This window comes from Mycosarcoma maydis, chromosome 1 (genome assembly GCF_000328475.2).
Source record: "Mycosarcoma maydis chromosome 1, whole genome shotgun sequence".
Classification (NCBI taxonomy): domain Eukaryota; kingdom Fungi; phylum Basidiomycota; class Ustilaginomycetes; order Ustilaginales; genus Mycosarcoma; species Mycosarcoma maydis.
This window is the reverse complement of record NC_026478.1, coordinates 741,259-755,948: the sequence shown is the minus strand read 5'-3', so window position 1 is coordinate 755,948 and position 14,690 is coordinate 741,259. Positions and strand designations below refer to the sequence as shown.

Sequence of the window (14,690 nt, the reverse complement as noted above, 5' to 3'; positions counted from 1 at the left end):
TCAAAGATTGTACTCCATGCTGTGATGCTATGTTTGATTCGGGGCAGTTACTGCCAGAAACAAAGGAGAGAAGGGCGAGAGAGGCATCAAGTCAGTACGCCGCTTCACTCGCGCTGGCGACGGGTCGAGCTCGACTTACCAGCTCGACCTTGATTCTTGGTGCGAAATTAGACTCACCGATCGACTCGTTCCTTGAAGCATTCGCATCTCTCTGCGCGACACTCTTGATGTCGAGATCTAAGTATTCTGCTACGGTGAGACGTAAGATCATCGACCAAGCATGCATCGTCGGATAGTCGAGTGCTGTCACATCGTCCGACATCTTATGCCAAACCGAGGGAAAGGGTGAAGGAATGACATGCAAGATGGGCACGCCCGCATGCAAGAACGGCAAGTGATCATCCTCGATACCACCCCATGGTCTTGATCGCGAGAAAAAGGAACGCGCATGTCTGTGCGTTGTGTCTCCCGCTGGCCACAAGACGTTTGCCTCGCTGAGCCGTTTCTCGGCATCCATCATTGCTTGATGTAGCCACTTGGTGCTATCGTAGTAGGAAGGCACATTCGGGTTAGCTGCGCCGAGCAGATCGAGCAGAATCATGTGCTCAATGGTGTGCATATGCTCGATAGGACCGTACGTGCTACGGTACCTCCTCGCAGTGAGCTTGGGAGCATGTGATGTTCGGCTCGTGTCAAATTGCGTTGCATCCCAAAAGTTGCTAGTCCAATGCTTCGCAAGCTCCTTCGACCCGTATATCGAATCGGTTCGCGTCCAGACACGATACGCTTCCTCACCGTCAAAAAAGACCAATTGCAATGTCGTCTCCTGCGCAATCGACGGCTTCGACTGTTCTTCAGCATGAATTTTGCGTTCCCGCTCATCGAGGGCATCGTCCAATGCAACCGCCAGATCAACCATCATGGCGCAAGGCGCAGCGCTATCCGTCGCACCAACGAATTCTGCCATTCCGGAAGCGGCCGAAAAGTACTTGGAGTCGTAATGCGCAGAAACGACGAGTTTACGCGGCGCTGCTGGGTTCTTGGTCAAGATCATGTTGGTCATTTTCTTTTTCCCTTCCGGCGTATCGGCGGTAAAGGTATGTTGCTCCATATGCCATCCAAGCTTTCCCGAAGCTTTCCAATCCATCGATGAGAAAGAGTCGGAGTCTTTGGCGCCGAGCTGGGTTCGAAAGATATCGAGAATGGCTTCTCGCACTTTGCCACTGTTGTCCGTATCTGGTGGTCGTGGGATGAGGATCTGAGAGAGCAGCGATTTAGGATTCTGCGTATCGAGGATCGTTGCCGGATCACATAGCGCAGCGATGGCAGCTATCGAGTCAGACGAGAGGTGACCGTAGTCTCTGGTCTGACTACGGATCGCATGCGCGGCACACCAACCGACAAGGATGCAGAGCCATATTAACAGATCCAACGCCCAGTGCCTCTGTCGGAGGCCTTTCCGTCGATTCGATGGAATGGGGACCATGACTGGCGCGGATGCGTAAAGCGTCAAACGGCGCGACGCACTTCCTGTTGCACGTAACGATCGTAAGGCTTGGTGGTGTGTGTGTGTGTGAGAGAAGAAGAACGAACGCCTAGAAGCTCCAAGATGTGGCCCAAACGCGTGAGGGGTTCAGCCTACAGAAGGGTCTTCCGCTGTCAGTCACGAGCCCTTATCCGAGTCGTTTGGCTTGGCGTGGTCAAATCACGAATGAAATCGGGGCGATCGGCTCGTGTCTTCTCCACATCTTTGTTTTTGGGTTTCGCTTATCGGTCTGTGCTGCTTGTTCTTCTGACAGCATACATTCTTCACCTCTGCCCATCAACATGTTGTTCTGACAGCATACATTTACCTCTGCTCACACAGAAACAACCGCTTATACCGCCTAAAACATCTGTAGCCCTGTTGTGGTACGACGAAATGCAGCAAACGCTTGCGCCATGATAATATAGCCTCGCTGATCGGTTCTCGTTCACTGCTGGCTGACATTCCATCGCGCTTCGACATCAGCTTCTGGCTTTGCATTTCAATATCCAAACTGCTCACAATGTCGATATCAACGCTCGACGAGCAGTTTCTGCCTCGTCTCCTTGCCATATTTTACGCCACTTTTCATCCGACAGAAGGCCCCAAAGTCATTTATCAAGTGCCGGAAGGATCCATCACCGAAGAACAGATACGTTCGAAGCCAGACCCAACCTCTGCAGCATCAGCACATCCGCAACCAACGCAGACGACTGAGCCACTCTTCAACTTTTCCGCGCTTTCCGAATACTTGATCCCGAAAGCACCCTTGTGCGGGCGGCTCGTCACTTCCATTGCTCGTGGCACCGTTAGCACCCATCAGAGCAGCCACAATCGTTCCTCCCGTGCACCGCCCATCGTGCCCGTACGCTCCGCCTCCGCAAGATACGAAGGATCATCGAGGGATTCTTCAGTAAGGCCAGAAGGCGCCGAGGATGCAGATGTTCCAAAAAAGCCCCAGCTGGAGCAGCGAACATACAAGATCATGGGCTTTCCGACATTGATCGAAGACGCGACAAAGTACCAGCGAAACAACTTCATTTTCAACCTCTGCTTCGTCTTTGATGGGCAGTCGGATGTACGAGCCTACGAACCAGTCGTTCGGAAGTGTGGCCGAGTCCTTCGCGGATTGGAGGAGACACAGTCTTTCTTGTCCAGTCCCAAGAGTTTGCCACGTATGTACGGAGTCATCGAGCAGCTCTTTGAAGATCTCGGCTCGTACAGTGAAAGCTTCGTCGCGCTACCTGAAGCGCCGCATACGTCTTACCTCAACACTTTATCGAAACCAAATAGTCCACAAGCACATAGCCTTGTATCTGCCATCATCGGTCCTGATGACTTCGTATCGCTAAGCACCAGCTTCGCATCTTTGCGCGGCGAACACCATCGCAGCATCATAAACGAAAAACTCAGGATCAAGCAAATGCAACAGGCCCAACTTTCAAACCTCCGTCAAACACCGTCACCAACCTCGGCTCGTGCGAGTCCTATACAACCGCATGGGTCCGGTGACAATGGTATCGGTAGTGGGTTGAGGTCTCGCTCCGGATCTGGTTCTGGCTCCTCGCCTTGCGAGGGCGGCAAGATTCTAACTCCGCTCACGACGATTCGCGATGATGCACCGCCCATGCGGAGAAGCAGCAGCGCCTACAATACAAGTGTTCCTGGCAAAGAAGGACCTAACTCTCCCCACTCTGCTGTTTCCCCGAGTTGCCCCGATGGTCCAAGGCCGAGCATGGCGAGACCGTCTACGATGCTTGGCCTTACAGACGATGCTGCGCAAGGCGCCTTTCCGTCTGAAGAGAGTCGCGACAATGCCATGGGTATCGTAAGCTCCAGAAGGCAAAGTGACCCCAGCCGCGAGCTCAGTGCTGCGGAAAGTCTCGGAAATGTATTGACGAATCACGATAGCGGCGCCTTTGACAGCATCAACACAGCAGCAGGGACGAGGCGTTCGAGCCGCGGCAGTCCCATAGGCGGAGTAGACGGTGGCGGGAACGATTCGACGTTGCTGGAGCATCTCACCGAGAGCATCGCCTCGATGCGTACGATAGATGCTGCTCTTTCCAATTCTGTCAACGCACTACGCAGCGAGACCGGTGACGTTACCAAACGCACTACGCTTGTTGAGAAGCGCGAACCGCCACACGGTCTTGGCCGCACAGTTCGCGATGCCATCAACCTGAAACTGTTCCCCGTTTATCCGAACCCAACACCCATCAACGACTGGGACGTCCCTGTAGCGTTGCTCGATCTCTTGTCGCGCGTCGATGGCAATTGGGACCTGACAATGCGTCGCATCCTGCCGTTCATCGATGGGGTGAACCATGCCAAGCGTATCGCGCAGCTGGCTGACGCCGATCTAGAGCTTACACGAGCATGCCTGGAGCATCTCATGTTTTATGGTTGCATCATTGTCGTAGACATTTTCCAGTATTTCAACATGTACACCGTGCGGCCCGCGATAGCCAAGATTGCGGATGACGAGGCGCTTGGTCGCGGATGCGCATCTTACGTCACAAGGCCCGGCTACCCGAATGCAAGCTATCCGGAGCTGCTTCGCCTGTATTCGCTGCTTCGAGCCGGCACGACGCTGCACGATTGGATTGAAGACAACGATATCGACAGCAAAGGTATCGACGTGAGGCGCTTCGTCTCGTTCGGTGTGATCCAGGGATTCCTACGTCGGGTCCATCGATACCCGATCTACCTCGGATCGCGAACTGGCGAGGAAGGCATCTCTGCATTTGACACATCCGTGGTCAGCACGGTACGCAATTCGCCCGTGACCAACTCGCCAGCGCTCAAATCCAACGATTCGAGTTTTCGCCGTACCGAGACCCAAGCTGCACATCGTCGTGAACAGAGCGGCAGTCGCGAGCCGCGAGATCGACGCCCGCGCGAGCTCTCTGGCATGAGCGGCGCTTACAGCGCATTCCAGCGCATCGGACGCGACGGCAGTGTGGACAGTCCGGGTGTTGGAACACGCCCGCCCGCGCGCAGAGGGGCGTCCGAGGCAAGGTTAAGTAACGTTGTGCTAGCAGGGGCAGGTGGAGGCAACGCGAGCGCGTTCAACTTGGCCGACTCGTTGCACACTGGCAGCGGAGGAGGGATGAGTCAATTTAGCACGTCTCCTACTAAGAGACAAGCTCGGTTGCGACAGCGAAACAACTACCGCCATCCTACCACCACGGCGGTGGACGCAGCAGCTGTGGCGTTCCAAGCCGAACGGCCGTCGACGATGACGACGGCAGCATCGGGGCCTCAAGCGCGGTCTCCACGTAAGCGCGCCAGCGCGATCGGACTCAGTACTGCACTTCCCAGTGCTGCTGCACCTGGAACCGCTTCGGCTGGAGTCTCGGGAATTGGCGCTGCTAGCAGCAGCCACACACACCCTCGTCTCGGCGTGAGCGTGATTCCACCGGAGCTGTTCGATATGCTCGACGGCCTGCACAGCGACGACGAGATCTGCGTCAGCCTCTGCATCTCGTGGCCGGACCTGGAAAAGATGCTCATCCAAATCGGCCTCTCGCCCTGGTCTCGGCTGGATGCCGCCGATACAGACGAGGAAGATATCGCATCGACGCAACGCAGCGATTGGCGACGATGGCCCGGAGGATCCATGTTCGGTACTACAGCTGCAACAGGAGGAGCTGGTGGCGCCAGTTCAGGCTGGAGCAAGCCCAGGATGTCGGGCTTCAGCGCAGGCGCAAACACAGCAAGGAGCCAAGTGAGTGGCACCGCAAGCTCCGGACCACAGTCGAGCGCCAGAACGCACGGCGCAGACTCGAGTGGCTTCGGTGTCGTCTGGGGCAACGATCCGGACGAGAGCGGATGGGGCCCAACTGGGTTGGATCGCGAAGCAATCGAAGCGGGCAACTTGGGAATGGTCAGGATCCTGTATCAGTGACTGCAGCTCACAAGTGTTGCATCCGTCGCAGAATCCGAATCGATACCCTCGAGGCTCGAGGGCTCATCTCGTTTCGTGTTGCTGGTGCAGCCACACACTGTCTCTGAGTTCGGATGATGCCAATGAGTCATGAGTCATGAATCACGAATCACGAATCGTGAATGTGTCATGTCATGTGGAATGAAGTTCATGTTCGTGTACCACAACGTGCCCGTGTCAAAAAGATATAGTGTTAGGTCGATCAGTTCCATAAGGCTTTGGGTGCGACACGCGAAAATCACGAATCAGATTTTTTTTTAATTCGTGATTCACTATTGTGAATTGTGAACGGTTAAGCCTCCACTTAGAGCTGTGGTGATGAGCAAAGGCTGACGAGATCGTGTTGCTCGGCAAAGAAGCCTCATGCGACGTCATGGTAGTGTAAGCGGCTTGGTTGCTGCGGAAGTAGGACGTTGGACTGGACAAGGACTCTACGACATGCCTTTGGCTATTACCACGGGCAGCCACGCCAAACCACCTGATAGAGTCTAGTGAACGGGTACACGCAAGCGAGAGCTGGTTAAGAGCAAAGGGCACACACGACAGCGGAGGTCGAAACAGCGGTGCCAAAATTCGGTGGGCTTCGCTTGTCGCTGTCGCTGTTCAGCGGCTACACGGGCTACACGGGCTACACGGACTGCACGTAGTTCCGGATTTGGCTGCTTCGCACGCGATTGTGTATAGTACGCACTCGAGAAGTTGCAGCTTGTACGGCGCCAACACGATCTCAGCAATGACAGCAGCCGGATCGACGACGAGGAGGACTTCGGCTCGCAAAGCTGCAGTCTATCCGACACCGTCCAGGAAAAGCTCAACCGCATCGCGCGCCATCAAGACCGAAGTTCAAGAGGTCGTGTTTCCTCGCACGCGCAGCGCGGTCCGAGAATCTCGCGCAGGGAATAAGCGCAAGAGAGGTGTAAAGACTGAAAGTGCACAAATCAACGAGCTCGTCTCTTGGCCGATCAAGTCGGAACAAGTCGACGATAAAAGCGGCATTTCGGAAGCTGCATCGCCAAGCAAGAAGCAGTCCACTTCGGAACGCAAGCTGGCGTCGTACAAGTCGTCGATTTTGGCATCTCCGTTTCCGGACCATCCACTGCCTACGGCGGAGGAGGCCGACCGAGTCGCGTGGATCCTGGGCGAGTTTCATGGCTACAAGCGTGAATCCGAAGGCGGTCAAGGTCTGCCCAAGTACACTACACCAAAGGGCGACGATCGGTGGGGAGGGTGCGGAGATGTTGCATCTGTTCTCGATGCGGTTGTGCGCACCGTGCTCAGCTGCAACACATCGAGCCGCAATTCAGCTGCGGCTCACCGGTCTCTCACGGAACACTTCGGTGTACGCAACTGGCACGCAATCCATGCGGCTCCGGAATCCGAACTCGTCGAAGCCATCCGTTGTGGTGGTCTAGCTAACAACAAGGCGCGCACCATCAAAGGCATCCTCAATCAAACGCTCCAACGTCACGGGAAACTCTCACTCGATCACCTGCACGACGCAACGGACGACGAGATCATGCAGGAGCTAGTGAGCTTCAACGGTGTTGGACCCAAAGTTGCCTCGTGCGTGCTGGCGTTTTGCATCGGCAGGCAGAGCATGGCGGTCGATACACACGTCTTCCGACTGTGCAAGGCGCTCGCTTGGGTCCCGGAGAAGGCGAATCGCGACCAGACGTACTACCACCTGCATGAGAGGGTTCCCGGTCCACTCAAGTATGCGTTGCACGTACTGTTGATCAAGCATGGAAAGATGTGTGCAAACTGCTCGGCAAAGGGGTTTGCGACGCTCAAGGAGGAGACAGGTAGCAGCGTGGAAGACGAGGAGTCGAACGAATGCAAGCAGAGGCCGTGTCCATTGAAGGCGAACGGGTTACTGGGTAGGAAAGGCAAGGCGTTGAAGGAAGCTGCTGCGGAACGCTTTGCTGGAGTCAAGGTGGAAGAGCAGGATCCTGCCTCTTTAACGGGAGCGGTTCGTAAGAAGGTCAAGACCAAGTCTGAGTCATCGATCGACTACGCTGCGGCGCTCGAGTCGGCTCGCTCCGCTTGCGCTGATGACTTGCTCAAGATGCTGCAAAAGCATCGCGGCACTCGTTCGTCGAATCCGATCTCTTCAAACCTCAAAACGCGCAACTTTTCACTCGAGCTGCTCACGTCGTCGCAACTATCGTCGGAACAACGAAAGCGCATCTTCAGCCTGTTTGAAACCAACATGAAGTCGATGTACCGCAACTCGACACTGGGCTGGAAACCGACGGCAAAGAAGAAGGAGCTGTTCGACGACGAATCGCGCTTCGTCATTATCCGACCCGCACCAGCCGAGGGCGCAGAGATCGCGGGCTTCACCATGTTCCGTTTCGACACGGAGCCGTGTTCTCACGACGACCCCGTCGCACGTCCAGGCGAGCAGCAGATCGAGGTGGCGTACCTGTACGAAATCCAGATTCGTCCGCAGAATCAGCGTGATGGTTTGGGCACCGAACTCATCCACGTCGTACATGCGCTCGCGAAACAGACACACATGAGAAAGCTAATGCTGACCGTCTTCGACCAGAACAAGGCGGCCAAGAAGTTTTATCACAAGATCGGCTTCAGCGTCGATCGCAACAGTCCCAGTCTGCACAAGCACAGCACCGTCGACTTTGAGACCATGTACAAGGCAGTAGAATCATAGAGGCGAGCGAGTGGCTGGAAGCTGCAAAGAAAAAAATATCGAGTTGGACAAGTCGTGACCGTGTGTACGGTACAGCGTGTGTGGTGTGAGATGTGAGGTGTGGTGGCTGCGAGGCGCGAGTGGCGGCATCGATCGATCCAGATCATGTGTTGCGCCGGTCTGGTTGCAACGCGTTGATGCGAACGCTTGAGTTTCGAAAGTACGAGGATTGATCGATGCGTGTCGCGCACCGTTTCGATCTACCGACAATCGATGCGATTTGCCAAGCAAAGAGGAAAGCAAGACGGTTCGTGTCAGCGTTGTTGAGCAGCTTGGTTGATGCAATCCTGCTGAGCAGCGCGCCGGGGTGGTTGACGTGCAGAATCGAACTCTGATGGTACGCGAAGCGGCGTGATCGTAGTCGATGGCTGTGGGACCGTTGATGGCGATTCCGAGTCGGGTGCGGTGCGAGCGGTTGGACAAGCTCATGGTTGGCGAGATGGTCCAACGCTTGTGTAAATGCGCCTCTGCGCAATGGGCTGTTCAACACGCCAAACCACGCCTCACGACCAGCACAGCTTGTTGACCTCAAGACAAGTCAAGTTAGATTCCATACTCAGCATGTAGCTGTACGGCATGACTTGTAAGAGCGCAATGTGGCGTGCGGTAGCTAGGCATATCGCCCTCGGACACCGTCTGTCGTGCACGCGAGTCGCGTACTCGAACAATCGCTCGCGACGTTGCCGCCACACCGCTCTCTCACCGTACCGACCAGCCCGCTCGGCGCAGCACAAAGTGCAAGTCAGAACCGCGCAAGACGGAGCAGTTGCGAATAACGAGGTGCGCGTCATGTCGAACGGCGTAAGCGCGCAGATTTGGGTGGCGCCAACTGGCGATGCGGACGGCGCGTGCGATCCGGCAGGGTACACGAGTCAAGGCACGCTACCGCCAACGTGTACGCTAGCACTGCGCGGGGCTTTCGCCTCAACGATCGTGGTACGAGACCCAGTTTGAGTCAACAAAACCTCTCGGCGTGTGCGGCTGAAAGACGACAGGGTCGACCGAGCTTGACGACGCACCGTCCGAATCCGTGCGCTCCGCTGGATCGCTGTACTTGGCAGCGAGCCCGTTAGAATCCCACTGTTCGCGTCGCCCGAACTGTCAGACTTGATTCTAAAGTGGTGGAAATCGGTAGAGTGCACAGCTTGCTTGCCGGCCGCTCCTGGAACGGGTATGCTCTGCGCGGTCTTGGCTGTGCTACTACCAGTCGGCGTTGTAGAAGACGAAGCACAGACGACGACAGGGCGTCGGTGATCATGCGTGAGGTATATGGGAAAAACATCGCACAGAACAGGACGACGAGAAGCGCGCGTCGTGTGCCGAGGCGTTGCCCTTTCGACCAGTGATAATGTTCGTGTAGCACGAGTGACTCTTCAGGTAAGGCGTGTGTGTGAGACCAAGAGGTGGAGCGCGAGCGCTTGTCAACCATCCCTGACACGGTTGCAGTGTAGGTCGCATCGGTGCCCAGGCAAGCATGTCGACTCCACCACCGTCGTAGGCTAACTTGCCCTCTTAATGAACCGTCACCTGCAATCCCATCGCATCCAGCTACGAATACCAGCCTGAAATCCAGATCCTGACTGCGCGCGTCGTGCGTCGTGCGTCGTGCGTCGTCGTCGTCACACGTCAAGTTTTCCACCTCCGCCCTCAGCACCTGTCCGCATCGACGTGCCATGCATTCTGAATCTCATCACACCCAATACTCCACCACGTGCTCAACATCGAGCGAACGCACAAACCCGCCCCCCCCAAAACCACAAATCCTTGCAACCACAAATGCCTCTCGGCCCGCCCCCTCCATCACCGCAACAACGTGCAACGTGCGACGTCAGATATCGCCGCATCTGCTAACGTAAACTTACAGTACTGTAGGTCGTTGCACCATGTTCGCGCGATTGTTCGCCTCATCTCACGCTTCATCGGAGTTCAAAACCTCCACTTGCGCAATCATCCGCTGCCCTCCTCAATCGCTCCTTTCACCTGACACACTCGTGACTCACACTTTGTCTCAGTTCCAATAGACGAAATGCATTGAATGAAAACAAGTAGATGCAGAGATGCGCAATAGAGCCAGAAATGAAATGCAAGTGCAGATGGAAGGTATATGGAATGCAAAGGAAAACATGAAGCCAATGTATGTCGTCGGCTGCGACATGCTGCTGGCGAAGCACGTCAAGACATATGTCGCGACAAGATGTTGCCCGTGGTACCAGCTCGAAGCAAAGGTCGACGCGCACCACCCAGCGCACCCATTTGAGCGAGCAGGATCATGGCAGGTTTACGACTGCCGGCGGCAGCACACGGAGAATCGCCAATACCGTCTTCGAAGGACGAGTCGCCGACACTGCCAAAGCTGGTATCGCCCGCGCCCACCGCCAAAGCCGGAGCTGCGCTTTCGTCCACGGCAGTCAAAGTGGTTGCGTCGAGCCTGTGCGCTACTTGCACCGCAGACATAGCTCGAGCACTGAGCTTCATCGAAGCTCCTCCAGGACAGGGCGACTCCTCCATGATCGAGGTCGAATCTTCCTCTTCCTTGATCGACTGCCGGGCAGCGGCGCCGCCTCTCGAAGCCGCGTTGGTGCCTATTGACTGCCTCTTGCCTTCACCGTAGGTGAAACTGCGATGGCGCGAAAATTGCTTCCTGAATCCGTGCAGCTCAGTGGATCTGCTTGCCAAAAAGCGTGGATCGTCCATGCGAACGTACTGCTGAGGCTGACATAGCTGGGCGTACGACTGGAAAAAGTTGCAGTAGCCGCCCTGTAGAATGTAGATCTCGGGGAAGTGGCAGTTGGGGTAGTCGTGCGCGAGACCTCGATCGGCCTGTCGCAACGCTAGCGCCATGGTGGGAGCACGCTTGCAGCTGAACTCGCAATGGAAAACGAGAACGTGCTTGCGTCGGTTGCCAAACTTGTCCGGCTTTCCACTCTGCGATCGTGGAGGAAGCGGCTCGCCATTCGCGTGGCGTCCCAGCCCTGGCTGGAGAAAATGACCAACGACGCGTTGGACCGTACTCAGATTGATGGCACCGGGGATATGACCGCCTTGGTATTCGTAGCCAAACCGGCAGTCGACCACTTGATAGCTCATGATGGCGTTGGTGTATTTACCAGCGAGCAAGTCCGTCATGGTCTGCGGGGTGATCCTCATGAGTCCGTCATCCTTGACGTTGAAACAGGGAAGGATCTTGCCCTCCTTTTCAGAAGCACCAAAGCCGGGAAGGCTCTCAGCGCTGGCAGGTGAGTTGGCGTAAGCGGGGTCACCAAGCGCCAAGTCGTCGACCATGGTATCGTTGCCTCTCGAGCTGCTGCGCTTCATGCCTGTACCATAGGCAAGCGGCGAGCTATCGTCCTTGCTGCCGCGGCGTAAATAATGGGGGCGCGTGCGGGCTCGCATCGCAGGTGCGATGGGTGAGCCATTGGCATCCGTCACCTCGCTGTGACCGGAAAGCTGGGAACGACGACGGTCAGGGGAGATGGGCGAGTCGACGCTGATACTACTGGCATTGGCACTCGGCTTGGAAGCGGCTGCGCTTGCGAGCACGGAGCTCTGATCAAAGGCAGAGACGCATCGGCGAGGTGCGGGAGCAGTGGGGCGGGAGACCCTGTTGGTCTGACCGTTGATGCCAAGCACCGGATAGGCGCTCTGGATGGCAGGCTGATCATTGATTAGCGAGGGACGCTTGACGTAGGGGTTGGCACGCTTGCCTAATGTGGTACGCAGCGCACCGATACCTGAGCTTGAGCTGGAGGCGGAAGCTGCCCTGGGCACGACAGCTACAGTGTTGGCACGCTCAAATGCGCGAGTACCGAGCGAGGTAGTGCGCTTGGGCGGAGGCATGCGGGTGCAGGGAGATGAGGCAGGCGGGGAAGAGACGACGCTGGGCGAAGCATCCGTGTTGGACATGGCAGCGAGCAGATTGGGACCGTCAACAGGTGGCATGCCGAGCCTGCTTGCGAGCTTTTCAGGCGAGAGTGGATCGTAAAAGTAACCAGCTATAGCGCCCGAGAGCGAGTTCATGGACGGTGAAGGGGAGGGGTTGATGTCGTCGGCATCCTCGTCGTCGTCGTCGTCTTGCGGTAGCGGGTGGTTGGCACCCAGCTCGTTCTCTACATCTTCAAAGAAGGACTCTGCCGAGCCTGGACGAGAGGAGCGCTTGCTGAGGCGTCGGTCGAGAACGAGACCCGAATCAGACAGACGGTTGCGCGCAGCAAAACTGGTGCTGGGATTGGAAGAGGTGGAGGGAGCACCGAAGCAGGCATCGCGATTCGAAAAAGGGGCGGGGAGTGCCGTGCTTGGTTTGGCGGATGCGACGCCCATGAGGGCTGAAGAGAGCTGAGAGATGCGCTCATTGGCTTCACTCTGTCTTGTAGGAAGCGAGTTAGGTCTGCGCTTGGGTGGAGGCTCCTTGTCTGGACTGCTTAGCAGATCCTGTTGGTGGGCAAATATGCGTTGCGAGTTGAGCGTGATTTCGGCGCCAAAGTGGCGCGAAGACATGGCGTGGGCCAGCTGAAGCGAAGACTTGCGCTCGGTAGCGACGGGTCTGGCACGGCTGGAACCACGCAGGACGGGATGAAGGCGGTCGTTGGTGGCGGTAGCGTCGGAGGGCGCACCGACGTGGATGCTGTCCATAAGCTTTGGTAGAGCTTCTGAGGGCGAGGGACGTACGTGGGAGACTTGAGCCGCGACGGGAGCGGGCGAGATGTCCATGTCCGTGGGAGAGCTCATCTTTGCTGCGAGACCATGAGGACGCGTATTGAGAGTGGTTCCCATGGCAGCGCCGAGCGAGTGGGTATGGCGTGGCGAGGGTCTGGCGAGGTATTGGTGGTGGTGCTGAGATGGTTCGGCCAATGCGGAAGAATGATAGGATGACTGGGTGCGGTTGGATGAAGCGAGGCTCTGGGCGAGGCCAAGGCTGCCACCGAAGAGCAGAGGCTGAGGGGGGAGGACCAAGGTGGGGAAGGCGTGAGAAGTGTGACCATCCAACGAGTCCGAGATGGACATGGAGGAGCCGAAGGACTTGTCAAAATCGGCGGGGAGTTCATCGTTGGCGTAGCACTTGGGCGAGCTAGGCGGCTGAAAGAGATCGAACTTGGGCGCCGTAGCGAGGGGTGAGGAGAGGAGAGTAGCCATGATAATGAAGCGATACGGCAACGTAAGCGACACGGGTACGACGGCTTATTCTGTTGGGAGGAGATGAAGAGAATGAGCCGAAACACTAGGATAGCATCAGAGAGATGTAGGAATGGCCAGCAAGTGCACAGTTGGTGGGAATGCAGAGTCTAGGGGCAAAAGGAGGATCGTCAACGAAGCTAGATGATGCTGCTGAGGGATCGTTGAGCCCAGATGTGGTTGGCCAGGGTGTGGGGTGGTGGTGTGAGGAGAGACGATGGTGTCCGGATCAAAGTGGATGGCAAAGAGTGCTAAAGGAGAAGAAGGACGGACGGATGGGTGAGTCCGAAGGAAGGGCGGTTGGATGAGATGGGCGATGTAGGTCACAATGGGCCGACTCGATACCAACAGTGACGTTTAGACAGGGATGCAAATGGAGATGGGGGCCGAGAATCGAATGGCGGCGAGGAAGAGCAGCACAACAGGACAGTTCCGAATGTCAAATTGTGTGACTGACTAGAGAGAGAGAGAGAGAGAGTGTGTGTCACGAGTGTGTGAATGACGAGAGAAAGCAGCCGCAAAGTGGAGACGAAATCGTGTAGAGTTGGTGTCTCAGGCTGTGTTGCCTGTGTGCAACTAGCACTCGTGACTAACTAACTTGACCAGCTAAATTTCGTTCGTGAGTTTGATTCGTGTGACGTCTCAAAATGAGCCGTGATGCAGCAGCCATGCACGAGAGCGCGAACAAGCACGCGTTGGTTGAACAAACAGCAACCACAAAGCTGCTCTCACGTCTGTCTGTCTCTTTGTTTTACCTCTGCTACCGATCAAGAGTTGTGAATTGTGAATGTGACTTTGTCGAAGAGCGCCGTCGCCTTTTATTAATATCGCTTGTGGGCTTTTGCGCCCAATTCACGATTGAGCCACCGTCCGGAAAAATAAGCTTGATCAGCGACAATTCGACATGACCTTACCCCAATCAACGGCCGCTGTCTATTGCCTCGAATACAGATCACGAACGTGCCCATGCCAGTTGGGGATGGTTGCTATCAACCAGAGGAATGAGTGATGCCCGACAAGCTCGATCTATACCATGATGCTACTCCACGTGACACAAGGCAAGCGAGCCGGAAGCTGCCAGCTCAGAAACGCGTTCAGCTCTGTGATTGTTGCGCTCCGGGAGAAGGGCAAGGGAAGCCAGCTTGAGCTTGCAACAGCCAGCAAAGTAACACGAAAACGAGAGACCAACACACAGCAAAGCGATGTAAAGCTAGTCAGGCTTGCTTTCAAGCTCCGGCGCGTCGACGCGGGGCACAGCCAAGCGACGGGCCAGCAAAGCATCACCGGCTAACGTAACCTAGCACAAGCGCCAAAAACAAAATCAAACCGAAACAAAA

At 56.2% G+C, this 14,690-nt stretch overlaps 5 protein-coding genes across 5 annotated transcripts; 3 read left to right on the top strand and 2 right to left on the bottom strand.

Moving 5' to 3' along the window:
• Positions 1-91: 91 nt before the first annotated feature.
• Positions 92-1,486, bottom strand: UMAG_00280 (uncharacterized protein; the record flags this gene model as incomplete). The annotated part of the gene is made up of 1 exon (XM_011387894.1): positions 92-1,486. One exon carries the CDS (start codon positions 1,484-1,486, stop codon positions 92-94), a length of 1,395 nt encoding a protein of 464 aa, XP_011386196.1.
• A 562-nt stretch (positions 1,487-2,048) lies between these two features.
• On the top strand, positions 2,049-5,435 carry UMAG_10086 (nitrogen permease regulating protein NPR2; the record flags this gene model as incomplete). Its single annotated transcript, XM_011388343.1, has 1 exon — positions 2,049-5,435. The coding sequence occupies one exon, from the start codon at positions 2,049-2,051 to the stop codon at positions 5,433-5,435; it is 3,387 nt and encodes a 1,128-aa protein (XP_011386645.1).
• Positions 5,436-6,207: 772 nt separating this feature from the next.
• On the top strand, positions 6,208-8,145 carry UMAG_10085 (uncharacterized protein; the record flags this gene model as incomplete). Its single annotated transcript, XM_011388342.1, has 1 exon — positions 6,208-8,145. One exon carries the CDS (start codon positions 6,208-6,210, stop codon positions 8,143-8,145), a length of 1,938 nt encoding a protein of 645 aa, XP_011386644.1.
• Positions 8,146-8,760: 615 nt separating this feature from the next.
• UMAG_00278 (uncharacterized protein) lies at positions 8,761-9,138 on the top strand (the record flags this gene model as incomplete). Its single annotated transcript, XM_011387893.1, has 1 exon — positions 8,761-9,138. One exon carries the CDS (start codon positions 8,761-8,763, stop codon positions 9,136-9,138), a length of 378 nt encoding a protein of 125 aa, XP_011386195.1.
• A 1,218-nt stretch (positions 9,139-10,356) lies between these two features.
• On the bottom strand, positions 10,357-13,314 carry UMAG_00277 (uncharacterized protein; the record flags this gene model as incomplete). Its single annotated transcript, XM_011387892.1, has 1 exon — positions 10,357-13,314. One exon carries the CDS (start codon positions 13,312-13,314, stop codon positions 10,357-10,359), a length of 2,958 nt encoding a protein of 985 aa, XP_011386194.1.
• Between the last annotated feature and the right edge of the window lie 1,376 nt (positions 13,315-14,690).